This window comes from Oncorhynchus clarkii, unplaced genomic scaffold, assembly GCF_045791955.1.
Source record: "Oncorhynchus clarkii lewisi isolate Uvic-CL-2024 unplaced genomic scaffold, UVic_Ocla_1.0 unplaced_contig_13551_pilon_pilon, whole genome shotgun sequence".
Lineage (NCBI taxonomy): Eukaryota > Metazoa > Chordata > Actinopteri > Salmoniformes > Salmonidae > Oncorhynchus > Oncorhynchus clarkii.
The window spans coordinates 78,303-100,083 of record NW_027258046.1 but is presented as its reverse complement, the minus strand read 5'-3'; the positions used below and the strand labels follow the sequence as shown (position 1 = coordinate 100,083).

General features: G+C 44.5%; 1 protein-coding gene across 2 annotated transcripts in view; it reads left to right on the top strand.

Annotated features, from left to right (window-relative positions):
• The window catches only part of LOC139394629 (adhesion G protein-coupled receptor L3-like), an 82,425-nt gene extending 76,280 nt beyond the window's left edge, over positions 1–6,145 (top strand). For both annotated transcript variants that reach the window (XM_071142732.1, XM_071142731.1), the window contains one exon: positions 4,447–6,145. In XM_071142732.1, the coding sequence (XP_070998833.1) occupies positions 4,447–5,486 (1,040 nt within the window). In that variant the 3' untranslated portion in view covers positions 5,487–6,145. The remainder of the gene's footprint in view (positions 1–4,446) is intronic.
• Positions 6,146–21,781: the final 15,636 nt, after the last annotated feature.

The window sequence follows — 21,781 nt, the reverse complement described above, 5'->3', positions numbered from 1 at the left end:
TATACCGAACAATATTTACTATACCAAACAATATTTACAACACCGAACAATATTTACTATACCGAACAATATGAACAATATTTACTACACCAAACAATATTTACTATACCGAACAATCTTTACTATACCAAACAATATTTACTACACCGAACAATATTTACTATACCGAACAATATGAACAATATTTACTACACCAAACAATATTTACTATACCGAACAATATTTACTATACCAAACAATATTTACTACACCGAACAATATTTACTATACCGAACAATCTTTACTATACCAAACAATATTTACTACACCGAACAATATTTACTACACCGAACAATATGAACAATATTTACTACACCAAACAATATTTACTATACCAAACAATATTTACTATACCGAACAATATGAACAATATTTACTACACCGAACAATATTTACTATACCGAACAATATGAACAATATTTACTACACCGAACAATATTTACTACACCGAACAATATTTACTACACCGAACAATATGAACAATATTTACTACACCAAACAATATTTACTACACCGAACAATATGAACAATATTTACTACACCGAACAATATTTACTACACCGAACAATATTTACTACACCGAACAATATGAACAATATTTACTACACCGAACAATATTTACTATACCGAACAATATGAACAATATTTACTACACCGAACAATATTTACTATACCGAACAATCTTTACTACACCGAACAATATTTACTACACCGAACAATATTTACTACACCGAACAATATTTACTACACCGAACACCGAACAATATGAACAATATTTACTATACCGAACAATATGAACAATATTTACTACACCGAACAATATTTACTATACCGAACAATATTTACTACACCGAACAATATTTACTACACCAAACAATATTTACTACACCGAACAATATTTACTACACCGAACAATATTTACTATACCGAACAATATTTACTATACCGAACAATATTTACTACACCGAACAATATTTACTATTCCGAACAATATTTACTACACCGAACAATATTTACTATACCAAACAATATTTACTATACCAAACAATATTTATTATACCGAACAATATTTACTATACCAAACAATATGAACAATATTTACTATACCAAACAATATGAACAATATTTACTACACCAAACAATATTTACTATACCAAACAATATTTACTACACCGAACAATATTTACTATACCGAACAATATGAACAATATTTACTACACCAAACAATATTTACTATACCAAACAATATTTACTACACCGAACAATATTTACTATACCGAACAATATGAACAATATTTACTACACCAAACAATATTTACAATACCGAACAATATTTACTATACCAAACAATATTTACTACACCGAACAATATTTACTATACCGAACAATATGAACAATATTTACTACACCAAACAATATTTACTATACCGAACAATCTTTACTATACCAAACAATATTTACTACACCGAACAATATTTACTATACCGAACAATATGAACAATATTTACTACACCAAACAATATTTACTATACCGAACAATATTTACTATACCAAACAATATTTACTACACCGAACAATATTTACTATACCGAACAATCTTTACTATACCAAACAATATTTACTACACCGAACAATATTTACTATACCGAACAATATGAACAATATTTACTACACCAAACAATATTTACTATACCAAACAATATTTACTATACCGAACAATATGAACAATATTTACTACACCGAACAATATTTACTATACCGAACAATATGAACAATATTTACTACACCGAACAATATTTACTACACCGAACAATATGAACAATATTAACTACACCAAACAATATTTACTACACCGAACAATATGAACAATATTTACTACACCGAACAATATTTACTACACCGAACAATATTTACTACACCGAACAATATGAACAATATTTACTACACCGAACAATATTTACTATACCGAACAATATGAACAATATTTACTACACCGAACAATATTTACTATACCGAACAATCTTTACTACACCGAACAATATTTACTATACCGAACAATATTTACTACACCGAACAATATTTACTATACCAAACAATATTTACTACACCGAACAATATTTACTATACCGAACAATATGAACAATATTTACTACACCAAACAATATTTACTATACCGAACAATATTTACTATACCAAACAATATTTACTACACCGAACAATATTTACTATACCGAACAATATGAACAATATTTACTACACCAAACAATATTTACTATACCGAACAATCTTTACTATACCAAACAATATTTACTACACCGAACAATATTTACTATACCGAACAATATGAACAATATTTACTACACCAAACAATATTTACTATACCGAACAATATTTACTATACCAAACAATATTTACTACACCGAACAATATTTACTATACCGAACAATCTTTACTATACCAAACAATATTTACTACACCGAACAATATTTACTATACCGAACAATATGAACAATATTTACTACACCAAACAATATTTACTATACCAAACAATATTTACTATACCGAACAATATGAACAATATTTACTACACCGAACAATATTTACTATACCGAACAATATGAACAATATTTACTACACCGAACAATATTTACTACACCGAACAATATTTACTACACCGAACAATTTGAACAATATTTACTACACCAAACAATATTTACTACACCGAACAATATGAACAATATTTACTACACCAAACAATATTTACTACACCGAACAATATTTACTACACCGAACAATATGAACAATATTTACTACACCGAACAATATTTACTATACCGAACAATATGAACAATATTTACTACACCGAACAATATTTACTATACCGAACAATCTTTACTACACCGAACAATATTTACTACACCGAACAATATTTACTACACCGAACAATATTTACTACACCGAACAATATTTACTACACCGAACACCGAACAATATGAACAATATTTACTATACCGAACAATATGAACAATATTTACTACACCGAACAATATTTACTATACCGAACAATATTTACTACACCGAACAATATTTACTACACCGAACAATATTTACTACACCGAACAATATTTACTACACCGAACAATATTTACTATACCGAACAATATTTACTATACCGAACAATATTTACTACACCGAACAATATTTACTATACCGAACAATATTTACTACACCGAACAATATTTACTACACCGAACAATATTTACTATTCCGAACAATATTTACTATACCGAACAATATTTACTACACCGAACAATATTTACTATACCGAACAATATTTACTACACCAAACAATATTTACTACACCGAACAATATTTACTATACCGAACAATATTTACTACACCGAACAATATTTACTACACCGAACAATATTTACTATACCGAACAATATTTACTATACCGAACAATATTTACTACACCGAACAATATTTACTATACCGAACAATATTTACTACACCGAACAATATTTACTACACCGAACACCGAACAATATGAACAATATTTACTACACCGAACAATATGAACAATATTTACTACACCGAACAATATGAACAATATTTACTATACCGAACAATATGAACAATATTTACTACACCGAACAATATTTACTATACCGAACAATCTTTACTACACCGAACAATATTTACTACACCGAACAATATTTACTACACCGAACAATATTTACTACACCGAACACCGAACAATATGAACAATATTTACTATACCGAACAATATGAACAATATTTACTACACCGAACAATATTTACTATACCGAACAATATTTACTACACCGAACAATATTTACTACACCGAACAATATTTACTACACCGAACAATATTTACTACACCGAACAATATTTACTATACCGAACAATATTTACTATACCGAACAATATTTACTACACCGAACAATATTTACTACACCGAACAATATTTACTATACCGAACAATATTTACTACACCGAACAATATTTACTACACCGAACAATATGAACAATATTTACTACACCGAACAATATGAACAATATTTACTACACCGAACAATATTTACTACACCGAACAATATTTACTATACCGAACAATATTTACTACACCGAACAATATTTACTACACCGAACACCGAACAATATGAACAATATTTACTACACCGAACAATATGAACAATATTTACTACACCGAACAATATGAACAATATTTACTATACCGAACAATATGAACAATATTTACTACACCGAACACCGAACACCGAACAATATTTACTATACCGAACACCGAACAAAGACAATTTAAAGTTTTATTGCTTAACTTTGTTTCTTCTAATAATTGCGTTTGTTTACCGTTTTCCACAGAGGGAATCCTAAACAACGCGCGAGACACCAGCGTCATGGATACGCTCCCTCTCAACGGTAACCACGGCAACAACTACAGCGCGGCGAGCGGCGACTACCTCGGCGACGGCGTCCAGATTCTGGAACGAGGCGGCGTCGGCGGTTACAGTACCTACGGCAACCACAAGGAGACGACAACGACGTTAGAAAAGCAGATCCTCAGAGAGTTAACGTCCAACTACGCCCCTTCCTACTTGAACAACCACCAACGCTCGGCGACCACCGAACGCAACCACAACCTGATGAACAAGATGGTCAACATCGGTAATGGCACCGGCAACGCGGGCGGCCTGGTCGGTAACGGCAGTAACGGAATCGGAATTGGTGGCGTAGTCGGCAGCGGGAGTAACCGTGACTACGACTTGAGTAACGACGGCGTCGACGTTAGTCACATGGTGCTGGATAACCCCAACGCTGCCTTCCCATTGGATGAGAATTTGGGATTGGAGATTATAAGGGAGGAGTCGAACGCCCCCCTCCTCCCGCCCCGCCCTCTGCCTCCCCCGGACAGCCTCCCCCACCCTCACCCTCCTCCCCCGCCCCCCCATAACTTCTCCCACCCCCGGCGCATCCCCCAGGAGACCAGCGAGAGCTTCTTCCCCCTCCTGACCAACGAGCAGACGGACGAGACGCCGCAGTCACCCAATCACAGAAACTCTCTGTACACCTCCATGCCCGTGTTAACGGATCTACCGGACGGCCACGGTAGTCACGGGCAGATGAACGGGTTAGCGGACGGCGAGATGGACGACAGCGGGGAGATTCAGGCCGGTACCAGCAGCACCGGGAGCGGACCGGGGCCGGAGGCGGATGATGTTTACTATAAGAGCATGCCAAACCTGGGGTCCAGGAACCACCTCCACCAGCTCCACCATTACTACCAGATGGGGCGGGGGGGCAGCGACGGCTACATGGTACCTGTCAACAAGGAGGATTCTGATTCGTCGCCCGAGGAGCCCCTGACCCCCGTTGACCCCTCCCAACTGGTCACGAGCCTATAGACCAATGAGAAGACTCTAAACCCCTTATTTTCCGGGTCCCACCTTCTTTTTTAGTCCCGCCTCCCAGAATAGTTATATGTTGATGATTGATTGACAGTTGGCGCTGACCAATGAAGGCCTGGTTGAACGCACTCGCTTCCTGATTCTTTCCTGTGGTTAGTGACAATAGGGATGATACTGAGCTATCATTGGCCGGAAGGGAGATGAGAGAGGGATTCGATTGGATAGAGATGGATTGTATTTAGACCAGAACGAACTAAACTGGGTGGCTCGAAACAGAGGAGGTTTTTTTGTGTGAATATTCTTCAGGAATGGAAATATGAAGTAGTTCCTGAAGGAGGGAAGGATCTGTCAGGCCACCTGTCTTGATAGACGTTCCTTGGGTCGTAGCCCAGACACATCCTACCATGGACCTGTAGCAGATCCTAGCTGAGTCTTTTTTCACTGTCAAAAACCCATCAGACTGCTCTTCCAAGCCCTGGACACTGGTCAAAAGTATCTAGCCAATCGCCAGGCTTCTCCTTGTTCTTCTACTTCCCGACCTGCCAATAGAGTAGAGTATGTAATGATAAAAGCCCCGCCCTCCTCACATAACTATTTTATTAAGACGACATGTTGTTGTAAACACTGTAACCATGGCTACAGATGACAGGGTAGTTCGAGGAGCTCCTATGTGTTTTTACAACTGTCTCTTCCTCCTGTCTGATGAACTGAACTGAACCGGAGGGTGGAAAGTTACATTTCCTGTTCCTGCAAGGTGTACGAGACTCAACTGAACTTCACTGTTCGATGTTGAAGGATTAGAAATCGACTGAAACAGATGCATTCTCCCCTTCAGGGCGGGGGGGGGGGGGGGGGGGCTCACAGATGCATTCTCCCCTCCAGGGGGGAAGGGGGGGGGGGGTGGGGGGGGGCTCACAGATGCATTCTCCCCTTCAGGGCGGGGGGGGGGGGGGGATGGGGGGGGGCTCACAGATGCATTCTCCCCTCCAGGGGGGAAGGGGGGGGGGGTGGAGAATGTTTATATTTCTGTAAGTTTTTTTTTTATGTTATTCTGTAACCATGGCTACAGATGACAGGGTAGTTAAGATGATTTCTATGTGTTTGTACAGAATATAGAATAGTGTTGCGTCAGGACTGCCTGGGATACACCTCTTGGTGTTTCTGCTTTTCGTTTTGTACCTTTGGGACTGTAACAGTGAAGAACGTGTCGTTCCGTGCGGCTGTACGACGTAACTCCTGTTCAGCCAATCACATCACTTTACAGGAACAACCTTCGTTCTCACTGCTTCTTTACCGACAACATATGGAAATCACTACGGATTGACACACACACACACACACACACACACACACACACACTTCATCCTCGGTCGTTTTCTATCTCGAAACATCTCCATCACTTCTATTTTGAGAAATCAATCGTATCTATATATATATTTTATCACTGTATAGATTTGTGAACCATCGGGTGGGGTGGGGGGGGGGGGGGGGTGGATAAAGTGATATATGGCAGTTGTGTGGTTACTATGGAAACCAGAGATTCTGTATAGGTGGAACACCCCCTCCCCCCCCCACACACACACACACACACACACTCTCTCCATAGCTCCTGTTGACGCAAACCAAACATCACAGAGGAAGCCTGTATATTGAGTTGAAACGTAATGGGGGAAGTTCCCCCTCAGACAGCGTGGGATATGGGTTGAACTTTTGACATGAAAACATCTGAGAAAACATCGGAAAGATACATCTGATTTTAGGTTGAGCCGTCTCTCGTCAAAAGGGAAATGCCACTATTCCTATATAAGGTGGGTCCCTGTCTGTGAGAGGACATGATTCTATAGTGGAGATGAAACTACTCTGTCCCCAATGTGGAGACCAACAAAAACATGTTTAACTTATTTAAAGAGGCGAGCTTTCTGAAGTGTAGCTTAAACATGTATATCCCACGGACTGTACCCCCGATGACGAGAGAGAGAGAGAGAGAGAGAGAGAGAGAGAGGGAGAGAGAGGGCGAGAGATAGAAAGACAGAGAGAGACAGAGAGAGAGACAGGGAGAGAGAGAGACAGGGAGAGAGAGAGATAGAGAGACAGGGAGAGAGAGAAAGAGAGAGATAGAGAGACAGGGAGAGAGAGAGAGAAAGACAGAGAGAGAGACAGGGCGAGAGAGAGAGAGACAGGGAGAAAGAGAGAGAGAGAGACAGGGAGAGAGAGAGAGAGATAGAGAGAAGAGAGAGAGAGAGAGAGACAGGGAGAGAAAGAGAGAGAGACAGGGAGAGAAAGAGAGACAGGGAGAGAAAGAGAGACAGGGAGAGAAAGAGAGAGAGAGAGAGAGAGACAGGGAGAGAGAAAGAGAGACAGGGAGAGAGAGAGAAAAAGAGAGACAGGGAGAGAGAGAGAGAGACAGGGAGAGAGAGAGAGAGACAGGGAGAAAGAGAGAGAGAGAGAGAGAGACAGGGAGAGAAAGAGAGACAGGGAGAGAAAGAGAGACAGGGAGAGAAAGAGAGAGAGAGACAGGGAGAGAGAGAGAGAGACAGGGAGAGAGAGAGAGAGAGCGACAGGGAGAGAGAGAGAGAGAGAGAGAAGAGAGATAGGGAGAGAGAGAGAATAATTAAATCCGCACTGGTAGTTTTTTAAATTATTACGATCATTATAACTATTATTACAATTTCTTATTGAGGATTATTTATTCAGTTTGTATGGGTGCCATGTTGAATGATCTCATTAAACTAATATTCGTTGTAACAGTGAAAGTTGTTTGCCAACAAATAAATGACTGAATTAAGATTTATTACATAGATGTATTTTGTTGTTGTGGTTGTTTGTGTCTGTGAGTTTTAGTCAAATGGCAACCCTGTCTCTTAATGGGACCCAGAGTGCACTGGGCAGAAGTAGCATACTATTTTAAGGAATATGGTACGATTCGGGACGCACGTTTATAAACTGTTAATGTAGCTGAAAGGCAAACTATGTCGCTGAGAACAAACACAGAAAACATTTTTGTGGGCTTGTCGTTCCACCACTGTGCTAGTCTTTTATAACACAGAGTGCTCGTGTTATACACCAGCCTAATGAAAGCTTGAAAATCACAAAGCACAGCCAGCAGGTTTGTAGGCCACACAATTGTTATCCAGGTTTATTCTCTGACTCAAACTTCAGTTTCTCCTTTCAGTATGTCCCCTTTCAGTATGTCTCCTACTTCAGTATGTCTCATTTCAGTATGTCTCCTTTCAGTATGTCTCATTTCAGTATGTCTCCTTTCAGTATGTCTCCTTTCAGTATGTCTCATTTCTGTATGTCTCATTTCAGTATGTCTCCTTTCAGTATGTCTCATTTCAGTATGTCTCCTTTCAGTATGTCTCCTTTCAGTATGTCTCATTTCAGTATGTCTCCTTTCAGTATGTCTCCTTTCAGTATGTCTTCTACTTCAGTATGTCTCCTTTCAATATGTCTCCTTTCAGTATGTCCCCTTTCAGTATGTCTCCTTTCAGTATGCCTCCTTTCAGTATGTCTCATTTCAGTATGCCTCCTTTCAGTATGTCTCCTTTCAGTATGTCTCATTTCAGTATGTCCCATTTCAGTAGGTCTCCTACTTCAGTATGTCTCCTACTTCAGTATGTCTCATTTCAGTGTGTCTCATAGTCTTACCCTATCATGGCCCACTACACTACAGTTTCAAGTTTAGTGCATCTAAAGGACAGCAAGGAGCATGAAATGAGAGAAAGGAAAGGAAATTAGGAAAGTAAATGAGGAAGCCACTCAGGACTATTGAGTGGTTTCCTCTCTGTGCCTCCCCTCCTTGATTGACAATTTAATCAGTGCTATATAGATGAAAACACAATGACAGATGTCTATCAGGACTCCATGTCACCTGTCCAATGTAATCACTACTATATAGATGTAAACACAATGACAGATGTCTATCAGGACTCCATGTCACCTGTCCAATGTAATCACTACTATATAGATGTAAACACAATGACAGATGTCTATCAGGACTCCATGTCACCTGTCCAATGTAATCACTACTATATAGATGAAAACACAATCACAGAAAGGAAAGGAAAGGAAATGACAGGAAATTAGTGGAGAAATCAGGTTCATATTTAATGACGATGAAGGAACTAAAGGAGAGGAAACTATAGGAGAGGAAACTAAAGAGAGGAAACTATAGGAGAGGAAACTAAAGAGAGGGAACTATAGGAGAGGAAACTATAGGAGAGGAAACTAAAGAGGAAACTATAGGAGAGGAAACTAAAGAGAGGGAACTAAAGAGAGGAAACTATAGGAGAGGAAACTAAAGAGGAAACTAAAGGAGAGGAAACTATAGGATAGGAAACTAAAGGAGAGGAAACTATAGGAGAGGAAACTAAAGAGGAAACTAAAGGAGAGGAAACTATAGGAGAGGAAACTAAAGAGGAAACTAAAGGAGAGGAAACTATAGGAGAGGAAACTAAAGAGGAAACTAAAGGAGAGGAAACTATAGGAGAGGAAACTAAAGAGGAAACTAAAGGAGAGGAAACTATAGGAGAGGAAACTAAAGAGAGGAAACTAAAGGAGAGGAAACTAAAGGAGAGGAAACTAAAGAGGAAACTAAAGAGAGGAAACTAAAGGAGAGGAAACTAAAGAGGAAACTAAAGGAGAGGAAACTATAGGAGAGGAAACTAAAGGAGAGGAAACTATAAGAGAGGAAACTAAAGAGGAAACTAAAGGAGAGGAAACTATAGGAGAGGAAACTAAAGAGGAAACTAAAGGAGAGGAAACTATAGGAGAGGAAACTAAAGAGAGGAAACTAAAGGAGAGGAAACTAAAGAGGAAACTAAAGGAGAGGAAACTATAGGAGAGGAAACTAAAGAGAGAGGAAACTATAGGAGAGGAAACTAAAGAGGAAACTAAAGGAGAGGAAACTATAGGAGAGGAAACTAAAGAGGAAACTAAAGAGAGGAAACTAAAGGAGAGGAAACTATAGGAGAGGAAAATGTAGGAGAGGAAACTATAGGAGAGGAAACTAAAGGAGAGGAAACTATAGGAGAGGAAACTAAAGGAGAGGAAACTATAGGAGAGGAAACTAAAGAGGAAACTAAAGGAGAGGAAACTATAGGAGAGGAAACTAAAGAGGAAACTAAAGAGAGGAAACTAAAGGAGAGGAAACTATAGGAGAGGAAAATGTAGGAGAGGAAACTATAGGAGAGGAAACTAAAGAGAGGAAACTATAGGAGAGGAAACTAAAGAGAGGAAACTATAGGAGAGGAAACTAAAGAGAGGAAACTAAAGGAGAGGAAACTATAGGAGAGGAAACTAAAGAGGAAACTAAAGGAGAGGAAACTATAGGAGAGGAAAATGTAGGAGAGGAAACTATAGGAGAGGAAACTAAAGAGAGGAAACTATAGGAGAGGAAACTAAAGAGGAAACTATAGGAGAGGAAACTAAAGAGAGGAAACTATAGGAGAGGAAACTATAGGAGAGGAAACTAAAGAGGAAACTAAAGGAGAGGAAACTATAGGAGAGGAAACTAAAGAGGAAACTAAAGGAGAGGAAACTATAGGAGAGGAAAATGTAGGAGAGGAAACTATAGGAGAGGAAACTAAAGAGAGGAAACTATAGGAGAGGAAACTATAAAGAGAGGAAACTATAGGAGAGGAAACTAAAGAGAGGAAATTAAAGAGAGGAAAGCAATGGAGAGGAAGGTAGAAAGCCTCTATTGAGATTCGGCCGGGCTCTGTGCTGCTCCGCCAGCAGGCTGATTAAACGAGAGGAAAATAAAAGAGAGGAAGGTAGAAAGCCTCTATTGAGATGCGGCCGGGCTCTGCGCTGCTCCGCCAGCAGGCTGATTAAACGAGCAGCGGGTTATATGGGTCAGATCCCTGCTGGAGTGCTGTGATCGCTTATTGCTGCCTGGCGGTGTTATCTCTCTCCCTTCTCTCTGTCGTTCTATGTGCATCTTGCTCTCTCTCCTCCCCCTCTCTTCCTTCTCTCTCTCACTCCTCTTTTTCCTTCTCTCTCTCTCTGACTCTCGTTCTCTCTCTTTCTCTCTTTCTCTCTTTTTCTCCACCCTCTCTTCCTTCTTTCTCTCTCTTTTCTCTTTTTCCTTCTCTCTCTCTCTGACTCTCGTTCTCTCTCTTTCTCTCTTTCTCTTTTTCTCCCCCCTCTCTTCCTTCTTTCTCTCTCTCTTCTCTTTTTCCTTCTCTCTCTCTCTGACTCTCGTTCTCTCTCTTTCTCTCTCTATCTCTTTTTCTCCCCCCTCTCTTCCTTCTTTCTCTCTCTTCTCTTTTTCCTTCTCTCTTACTCTCTCTCTCCTCCCTCCCTTTCTTCCTTCCTTCCTTCCTTCCTTCCTTCCTTTCTCTCTCTCTCTCTCTCTCTCTCTCTCTCTCTCTCTCTCTCTCTCTCTCTCTCTCGTTCTCTCTCTCTCTCTCTCGTTCTCTCTCGTTCTCTCTCTCGTTCTCTCTCTCTTTCTCTCTCTCTACTCCCTTTCTTCCTTCCTTCCTTCCTTCCTTCCTTCCTTCATTCCTTCCTTCCTTCCTTCCTTCCTTCCTTCTTTCCATCCTTCCTTCCTTCCTTCCTTCCTTCCTTATCTCTCTCTCTCTCTCTCTCTCTCTCTCTCTCTCTCTCTCGTTCTCTTTCTTTCTCTCTCTCTCTCTCTACTCCCTTTCTTCCTTCCTACTCTCTCTCTCTCTCTCTCTCTCTCTCTCTCTCTCTTTCTCACTCTCTACTTCCTTCCTTCCTTCCTTCCTTCCTTCCTTCCTTCCTTCTCTCTCTTTCTCTCTCTCTCCTCCCTTTCTTCCTTCTCTCTCTCTATCTCATTCTCTCTCTCTCCTCTCTCTCTCTCTTCAAGGCAGCTAGGAGTTCTTGTCTTCTAACACAGACACGTCAGTAACATTCAGCTCGACAGACTCAAGTCTTCCCACTCTAATCCTTTCCAGAGGCCCTTGTATCTCCTGAAATAATCCTGTAGAAATGAAACTGGATTATACAGTGTAACCTGATTTCTCTCCTTCCTAGCTGGGATCTGGGAAGTGAACCAACATGGTGAGGCGTGTACCAGGCAGGACAAGTACATCCCCAGTGTGTCACTCAAAACATCTGCTTGAATCGGGACAACAGTGAGAGTCACTAGTAGAATGCATGAAACACCATGAATATGTATTTCACACAACCATGTCATTTCACGATGACAGTTTTATTTCATAAATATGTATGCAATAATACATTACAAATATTAAAAAAACAAGTGTATTATTGTAATCATATAAACAACGCCATGAGGCTCAGAAGACCTGGGGACATTCTCCTTCCGTATGCTCGACCAGACAAAAACCAGCCTCAAGAAGAAGAAGAAGAAGAAGAAGAAGGAGAAGGATATTTTCTAGAACACTACACATTCTGGAATCTGCATTCATCACATCACATTCCAGAATCCTAGAGTTGTATTGTTCTGGAATCTGCATTCATCACATCACATTCCAGAATCCTAGAGTTGTATTGTTCTGGAATCTGCATTCATCACATCACATTCCAGAATCCTAGAGTTGTATTGTTCTGGAATCTGCATTCATCACATCACATTCCAGAATCCTAGAGTTGTATTGTTCTGGAATCTGCATTCATCACATCACATTCCAGAATCCTAGAGTTGTATTGTTCTGGAATCTGCATTCATCACATCACATTCCAGAATCCTAGAGTTGTATTGTTCTGGAATCTGCATTCATCACATCACATTCCAGAATCCTAGAGTTGTATTGTTCTTGAATTGACTCTGTCAATCCATGCCCGTTCATCTATTGATTAGAAACACACACATTGCTGTTTGATGAAGGTAATGACTATTTTCCTCAGAAACAGATTGGCTGTTATCTGCAGAGTGTCAGAGCCTCGACCTGATCTGGAAGACTAGTTAACAGACTAGTAGGGACTCCTCCACTGCCTCCAGTGTGTTGGTGTCTGTGTCTGAGATTAAATTATACAACGTCCACTTTAACTCACAGCAGATAAATGGCAGAGATGAGATGATGACGAGAAAGGGATAATAACAGGAAATAGAATGTGTGTGTGTGTGTGTGTGTGTGTGTGTGTGTGTGTGTGTGTGTGTGTGTGTGTGTGTGTGTGTGTGTGTGTGTGTGTGTGCGTGCGTGCGTGTGACACCCTTGGGCTCAGATTCCATTCACCTCGATTTTCTGTAAGAGTGCTCATGGGAAGAACAACACTTAACAGGTACACAGACCATTCTGAATGATTCAGACTAACTGGGGGGATAGAGAGGGAGAGAGAGGGAGAGGGAGGGAGGGAGAGGAAGGGAGGGAGAGAGGGAGGGAGAGAGAGGGAGAGGGGAGAGAGGGAGAGAGAGAGAGAGAGGGAGAGAGAGAGGAAGGGAGAGGGAGAGGGAGAGAGAGAGGAAGGGAGAGAGAGAGAGGGAGAGAGAGAGAGGGAGAGGGAGATAGAGAGGGGAGAGGGAGAGGGAGAGGGAGAGGGAGGAAGAAAGCAGGATTAAGAGACAGGGTTTTTTCTCCACTGAATATTTAATTTACACACACACACATTGTGTTTCTCATGATGTGGAACTGTGTGTGTCTGTGTCTGTGTGTGTATATCTGTTTACCTCAGCATATTTTTGATTCATCAATTGTTGTTGTCTCATTCCCTGTAGGGTTTTTTTGACCACAGCCTGTTACCGTGACAACACCAGCTGCCGGGACCCTCGGCTATCACCTCATTGTGAGGTGAATCTCTGCGGTGTTCTGCGCGCGCGCGTGTGTGTGTGTCTCCTGGAGGTTTTTGCTCCAACCCTGTCTAAAACACATGGGTTTTCACAGGGAGAGAGGGTGGGTTAAACACACTGGGTTTTCACAGGGAGAGAGGGTGGTTAAACACACTGGGTTTTCACAGGGAGAGAGGGTTGGTAATACAGACAGGGTTTACACAGGGAGAGAGGGTGGGTAAAACACACAGGTTTTCACAGGGAGAGAGGGTGGGATAAACACACAGGGTTTTCACAGGGAGAGAGGGTGGGTATAACACACAGGTTTTCACAGGGAGAGAGGGTGGGTATAACACACAGGTTTTCACAGGGAGAGAGGGTGGGTTAAACACACAGGGTTTTCACAGGGAGAGAGGGTGGGTATAACACACAGGTTTTCACAGAGAGAGAGGGTGGGTTAAACACACAGGGTTTCACAGGGAGAGAGGGTGGGTTAAACACACAGGGTTTTCACAGGGAGAGAGGGTGGGTATAACACACAGGTTTTCACAGGGAGAGAGGGTGGGTTAAACACACAGGTTTTTGACAGGGAGAGAGGGTGGGTTAAACACACAGGGTTTTCACAGGGAGAGAGGGTGGTTAAACACATTGGGTTTTCATAGGGAGAGAGGGTGGTTAAACACACAGGGTTTTCACAGGGAGAGAGGGTGGGTAAAACACACAGGTTTTCACAGGGAGAGAGGGTGGGTAAAACACACAGGGTTTTCACAGGGAGAGAGGGTGGGTAAACACACAGGTTTTCACAGGGAGAGAGGGTGGGTTAAACACACTGGGTTTTCCCTTCAGCCTCAAACACAACTACTAACGACCCGCGGTGCAGAAAAAGGCGAGTATCAGAAATACAGAAAAATAAAAAATAAAAGTAAAATCACTATTTGTGCTTCTAAATCCCTGAGAGAGGGAGAGAGAGAGACAGGGACCCTGATGGTAAACTCTCCTGGAAAGACCTACGTCTCCTAAACGGTAGATAGGAGGGAGGGAGAGAGAGGGAGAGGGAGAGAGACAGGGACCCTGATGGTAAACTCTCCTGGAAAGACCTACGTCTCCTAAACGGTAGATAGGAGGGAGGGAGAGAGAGGGAGAGAGACAGGGACCCTGATGGTAAACTCTCCTGGAAAGACCTACGTCTCCTAAACGGTAGATAGGAGGGAGGGAGAGAGAGGGAGAGAGACAGGGACCCTGATGGTAAACTCTCCTGGAAAGACCTACGTCTCCTAAACGGTAGATAGGAGGGAGGGAGAGAGAGAGAGAGGGAGAGAGACAGGGACCCTGATGGTAAACTCTCCTGGAAAGACCTACGTCTCCTAAACGGTAGATAGGAGGGAGGGAGAGAGAGGGAGAGGGAGAGAGACAGGGACCCTGATGGTAAACTCTCCTGGAAAGACCTACGTCTCCTAAACGGTAGATATGAGGGAGGGAGAGAGAGGGAGAGGGAGAGAGACAGGGACCCTGATGGTAAACTCTCCTGGAAAGACCTACGTCTCCTAAACGGTAGATAGGAGGGAGGGAGAGAGAGGGAGAGGGAGAGAGACAGGGACCCTGATGGTAAACTCTCCTGGAAAGACCTACGTCTCCTAAACGGTAGATAGGAGGGAGGGAGAGAGAGGGAGAGGGAGAGAGACAGGGACCCTGATGGTAAACTCTCCTGGAAAGACCTACGTCTCCTAAACGGTAGATAGGAGGGAGGGAGAGAGAGGGAGAGGGAGAGAGACAGGGATCCTGATGGTAAACTCTCCTTGAAAGACCTACGTCTCCTAAACGGTAGATAGGAGGGAGGGAGAGAGAGGGAGAGGGAGAGGGAGAGAGACAGGGATCCTGATGGTAAACTCTCCTGGAAAGACCTACGTCTCCTAAACGGTAGATAGGAGGGAGGGAGAGAGAGGGAGAGGGAGAGAGACAGGGACACTGATGGTAAACTCTCCTGGAAAGACCTACGTCTCCTAAACGGTAGATAGGAGGGAGGGAGAGAGAGAGAGAGGGAGAGAGACAGGGACCCTGATGGTAAACTCTCCTGGAAAGACCTACGTCTCCTAAACGGTAGATAGGAGGGAGGGAGAGAGAGAGAGAGGGAGAGAGACAGGGACCCTGATGGTAAACTCTCCTGGAAAGACCTACGTCTCCTAAACGGTAGATAGGAGGGAGGGAGAGAGAGAGAGAGGGAGAGAGACAGGGACCCTGATGGTAAACTCTCCTGGGAAGACCTACGTCTCCTAAACGGTAGATAGGAGGGAGGGAGAGAGAGAGAGAGGGAGAGAGACAGGGACCCTGATGGTAAACTCTCCTGGAAAGACCTACGTCTCCTAAACGGTAGATAGGAGGGAGGGAGAGAGAGGGAGAGGGAGAGAGACAGGGACCCTGATGGTAAACTCTCCTGGAAAGACCTACGTCTCCTAAACGGTAGATAGGAGGGAGGGAGAGAGAGAGAGAGGGAGAGAGACAGGGACCCTGATGGTAAACTCTCCTGGAAAGACCTACGTCTCCTAAACGGTAGATAGGAGGGAGGGAGAGAGAGAGAGAGGGAGAGAGACAGGGACCCTGATGGTAAACTCTCCTGGAAAGACCTACGTCTCCTAAACGGTAGATAGGAGAGAGGGAGAGAGAGAGAGAGGGAGAGAGACAGGGACCCTGATGGTAAACTCTCCTGGAAAGACCTACGTCTCCTAAACGGTAGATAGGAGGGAGGGAGAGAGAGAGGGAGAGAGAGAGAGACAGGGACCCTGATGGTAAACTCTCCTGGAAAGACCTACGTCTCCTAAACGGTAGATAGGAGGGAGGGAGAGAGAGAGGGAGAGAGACAGGGACCCTGATGGTAAACTCTCCTGGAAAGACCTACGTCTCCTAAACGGTAGATAGGAGGGAGGGAGAGAGAGAGGGAGAGAGACAGGGACCCTGATGGTAAACTCTCCTGGAAAGACCTACGTCTCCTAAACGGTAGATAGGAGGGAGGGAGAGAGAGAGGGAGAGAGACAGGGACCCTGATGGTAAACTCTCCTGGAAAGACCTACGTCTCCTAAACGGTAGATAGGAGGGAGGGAGAGAGAGGGAGAGAGAGAGAGACAGGGACCCTGATGGTAAACTCTCCTGGAAAGACCTACGTCTCCTAAACGGTAGATAGGAGGGAGGGAGAGAGAGAGGGAGAGAGACAGGGACCCTGATGGTAAACTCTCCTGGAAAGACCTACGTCTCCTAAACGGTAGATAGGAGGGAGGGAGAGATAGAGGGAGAGAGACAGGGACCCTGATGGTAAACTCTCCTGGAAAGACCTACGTCTCCTAAACGGTAGATAGGAGGGAGGGAGAGAGAGAGGGAGAGAGACAGGGACCCTGATGGTAAACTCTCCTGGAAAGACCTACGTCTCCTAAACGGTAGATAGGAGGGAGGGAGAGAGAGGGGGAGAGATACAGGGACCCTGATGGTAAACTCTCCTGGAAAGACCTACGTCTCCTAAACGGTAGATAGGAGGGAGGGAGAGAGAGAGGGAGAGAGACAGGGACCCTGATGGTAAACTCTCCTGGAAAGACCTACGTCTCCTAAACGGTAGATAGGAGGGAGGGAGAGAGAGAGGGAGAGAGACAGGGACCCTGATGGTAAACTCTCCTGGAAAGACCTACGTCTCCTAAACGGTAGATAGGAGGGAGGGAGAGAGAGGGAGAGAGAGAGAGACAGGGACCCTGATGGTAAACTCTCCTGGAAAGACCTACGTCTCCTAAACGGTAGATAGGAGGGAGGGAGAGAGAGAGGGAGAGAGACAGGGACCCTGATGGTAAACTCTCCTGGAAAGACCTACGTCTCCTAAACGGTAGATAGGAGGGAGGGAGAGAGAGAGGGAGAGAGACAGGGACCCTGATGGTAAACTCTCCTGGAAAGACCTACGTCTCCTAAACGGTAGATAGGAGGGAGGGAGAGAGAGAGGGAGAGAGACAGGGACCCTGATGGTAAACTCTCCTGGAAAGACCTACGTCTCCTAAACGGTAGATAGGAGGGAGGGAGAGAGAGAGGGAGAGAGACAGGGACCCTGATGGTAAACTCTCCTGGAAAGACCTACGTCTCCTAAACGGTAGATAGGAGGGAGGGAGAGAGAGGGAGAGAGAGAGAGACAGGGACCCTGATGGTAAACTCTCCTGGAAAGACCTACGTCTCCTAAACGGTAGATAGGAGGGAGGGAGAGAGAGAGGGAGAGAGACAGGGACCCTGATGGTAAACTCTCCTGGAAAGACCTACGTCTCCTAAACGGTAGATAGGAGGGAGGGAGAGAGAGGGAGAGAGAGAGAGACAGGGACCCTGATGGTAAACTCTCCTTGAAAGACCTACGTCTCCTAAACGGTAGATAGGAGGGAGGGAGAGAGAGGGAGAGGGAGAGAGACAGGGACCCTGATGGTAAACTCTCCTGGAAAGACCTACGTCTCCTAAACGGTAGATAGGAGGGAGGGAGAGAGAGGGAGAGGGAGAGAGACAGGGACCCTGATGGTAAACTCTCCTGGAAAGACCTACGTCTCCTAAACGGTAGATAGGAGGGAGGGAGAGAGAGAGAGAGGGAGAGAGACAGGGACCCTGATGGTAAACTCTCCTGGAAAGACCTACGTCTCCTAAACGGTAGATAGGAGGGAGGGAGAGAGAGAGAGAGGGAGAGAGACAGGGACCCTGATGGTAAACTCTCCTGGAAAGACCTACGTCTCCTAAACGGTAGATAGGAGGGAGGGAGAGAGAGAGAGGAGAGAGACAGGGACCCTGATGGTAAACTCTCCTGGAAAGACCTACGTCTCCTAAACGGTAGATAGGAGGGAGGGAGAGAGAGAGGGAGAGAGAGAGAGACAGGGACCCTGATGGTAAACTCTCCTGGAAAGACCTACGTCTCCTAAACGGTAGATAGGAGGGAGGGAGAGAGAGAGGGAGAGAGAGAGAGACAGGGACCCTGATGGTAAACTCTCCTGGAAAGACCTACGTCTCCTAAACGGTAGATAGGAGGGAGGGAGAGAGAGAGGGAGAGAGACAGGGACCCTGATGGTAAACTCTCCTGGAAAGACCTACGTCTCCTAAACGGTAGATAGGAGGGAGGGAGAGAGAGAGAGAGAGAGAGAGACAGGGACCCTGATGGTAAACTCTCCTGGAAAGACCTACGTCTCCTAAACGGTAGATAGGAGGGAGGGAGAGAGAGAGAGGGAGAGAGACAGGGACCCTGATGGTAAACTCTCCTGGAAAGACCTACGTCTCCTAAACGGTAGATAGGAGGGAGGGAGAGAGAGAGGGAGAGAGACAGGGACCCTGATGGTAAACTCTCCTGGAAAGACCTACGTCTCCTAAACGGTAGATAGGACGGAGGGAGAGAGAGAGGGAGAGAGACAGGGACCCTGATGGTAAACTCTCCTGGAAAGACCTACGTCTCCTAAACGGTAGATAGGAGGGAGGGAGAGAGAGAGAGAGGGAGAGAGACAGGGACCCTGATGGTAAACTCTCCTGGAAAGACCTACGTCTCCTAAACGGTCAGAGACCCTGATGGTAAACTCTAAACGGTAGATAGGAGGGAGGGAGAGAGAGAGAGAGGGAGAGAGACCTACGTCTCCTAAACGGTAGATAGGAGGGAGGGAGAGAGAGAGAGAGAGGGAGAGAGACAGGGACCCTGATGGTAAACTCTCCTGGAAAGACCTACGTCTCCTAAACGGTAGATAGGAGGGAGGGAGAGAGAGAGAGAGAGGGAGAGAGACAGGGACCCTGATGGTAAACTCTCCTGGAAAGACCTACGTCTCCTAAACGGTAGATAGGAGGGAGGGAGAGAGAGGGAGAGGGAGAGAGACAGGGACCCTGATGGTAAACTCTCCTTGAAAGACCTACGTCTCCTAAACGGTAGATAGGAGGGAGGGAGAGAGAGGGAGAGGGAGAGAGACAGGGACCCTGATGGTAAACTCTCCTGGAAAGACCTACGTCTCCTAAACGGTAGATAGGAGGGAGGGAGAGAGAGGGAGAGGGAGAGAGACAGGGACCCTGATGGTAAACTCTCCTGGAAAGACCTACGTCTCCTAAACGGTAGATAGGAGGGAGGGAGAGAGAGAGAGAGGGAGAGAGACAGGGACCCTGATGGTAAACTCTCCTGGAAAGACCTACGTCTCCTAAACGGTAGATAGGAGGGAGGGAGAGAGAGAGAGAGGGAGAGAGACAGGGACCCTGATGGTAAACTCTCCTGGAAAGACCTACGTCTCCTAAACGGTAGATAGGAGGGAGGGAGAGAGAGAGAGAGGGAGAGAGACAGGGACCCTGATGGTAAACTCTCCTGGAAAGACCTACGTCTCCTAAACGGTAGATAGGAGGGAGGGAGAGAGAGAGGGAGAGAGAGAGAGACAGGGACCCTGATGGTAAACTCTCCTGGAAAGACCTACGTCTCCTAAACGGTAGATAGGAGGGAGGGAGAGAGAGAGGGAGAGAGAGAGAGACAGGGACCCTGATGGTAAACTCTCCTGGAAAGACCTACGTCTCCTAAACGGTAGATAGGAGGGAGGGAGAGAGAGAGGGAGAGAGACAGGGACCCTGATGGTAAACTCTCCTGGAAAGACCTACGTCTCCTAAACGGTAGATAGGAGGGAGGGAGAGAGAGAGGGAGAGAGACAGGGACCCTGATGGTAAACTCTCCTGGAAAGACCTACGTCTCCTAAACGGTAGATAGGAGGGAGGGAGAGAGAGGGAGAGAGAGAGAGACAGGGACCCTGATGGTAAACTCTCCTGGAAAGACCTACGTCTCCTAAACGGTAGATAGGAGGGAGGGAAAGAGAGAGGGAGAGAGACAGGGACCCTGATGGTAAACTCTCCTGGAAAGACCTACGTCTCCTAAACGGTAGATAGGAGGGAGGGAGAGAGAGAGGGAGAGAGACAGGGACCCTGATGGTAAACTCTCCTGGAAAGACCTACGTCTCCTAAACGGTAGATAGGACGGAGGGAGAGAGAGAGGGAGAGAGACAGGGACCCTGATGGTAAACTCTCCTGGAAAGACCTACGTCTCCTAGACGGTAGATAGGAGGGAGGCAGAGAGAGAGAGGGAGAGAGACAGGGACCCTGATGGTAAACTCTCCTGGAAAGACCTACGTCTCCTAAACGGTAGATAGGAGGGAGGGAGAGAGAGAGAGAGGGAGAGAGACAGGGACCCTGATTGTAAACTCTCCTGGAAAGACCTACGTCTCCTAAACGGTAGATAGGAGGGAGGGAGAGAGAGGGAGAGAGACAGGGACCCTGATGGTAAACTCTCCTGGAAAGACCTACGTCTCCTAAACGGTAGATAGGAGGGAGGGAGAGAGAGAGAGAGGGAGAGAGACAGGGACCCTGATGGTAAACTCTCCTGGAAAGACCTGCGTCTCCTAAACGGTAGATAGGAGGGAGGGAGAGGAAAGACCTACGTCTCCTAAACGGTAGATAGGAGGGAGGGAGAGAGAGGGAGAGGGAGAGAGACAGGGACCCTGATGGTAAACTCTCCTGGAAAGACCTACGTCTCCTAAACGGTAGATAGGAGGGAGGGAGAGAGAGGGAGAGAGACAGGGACCCTGATGGTAAACTC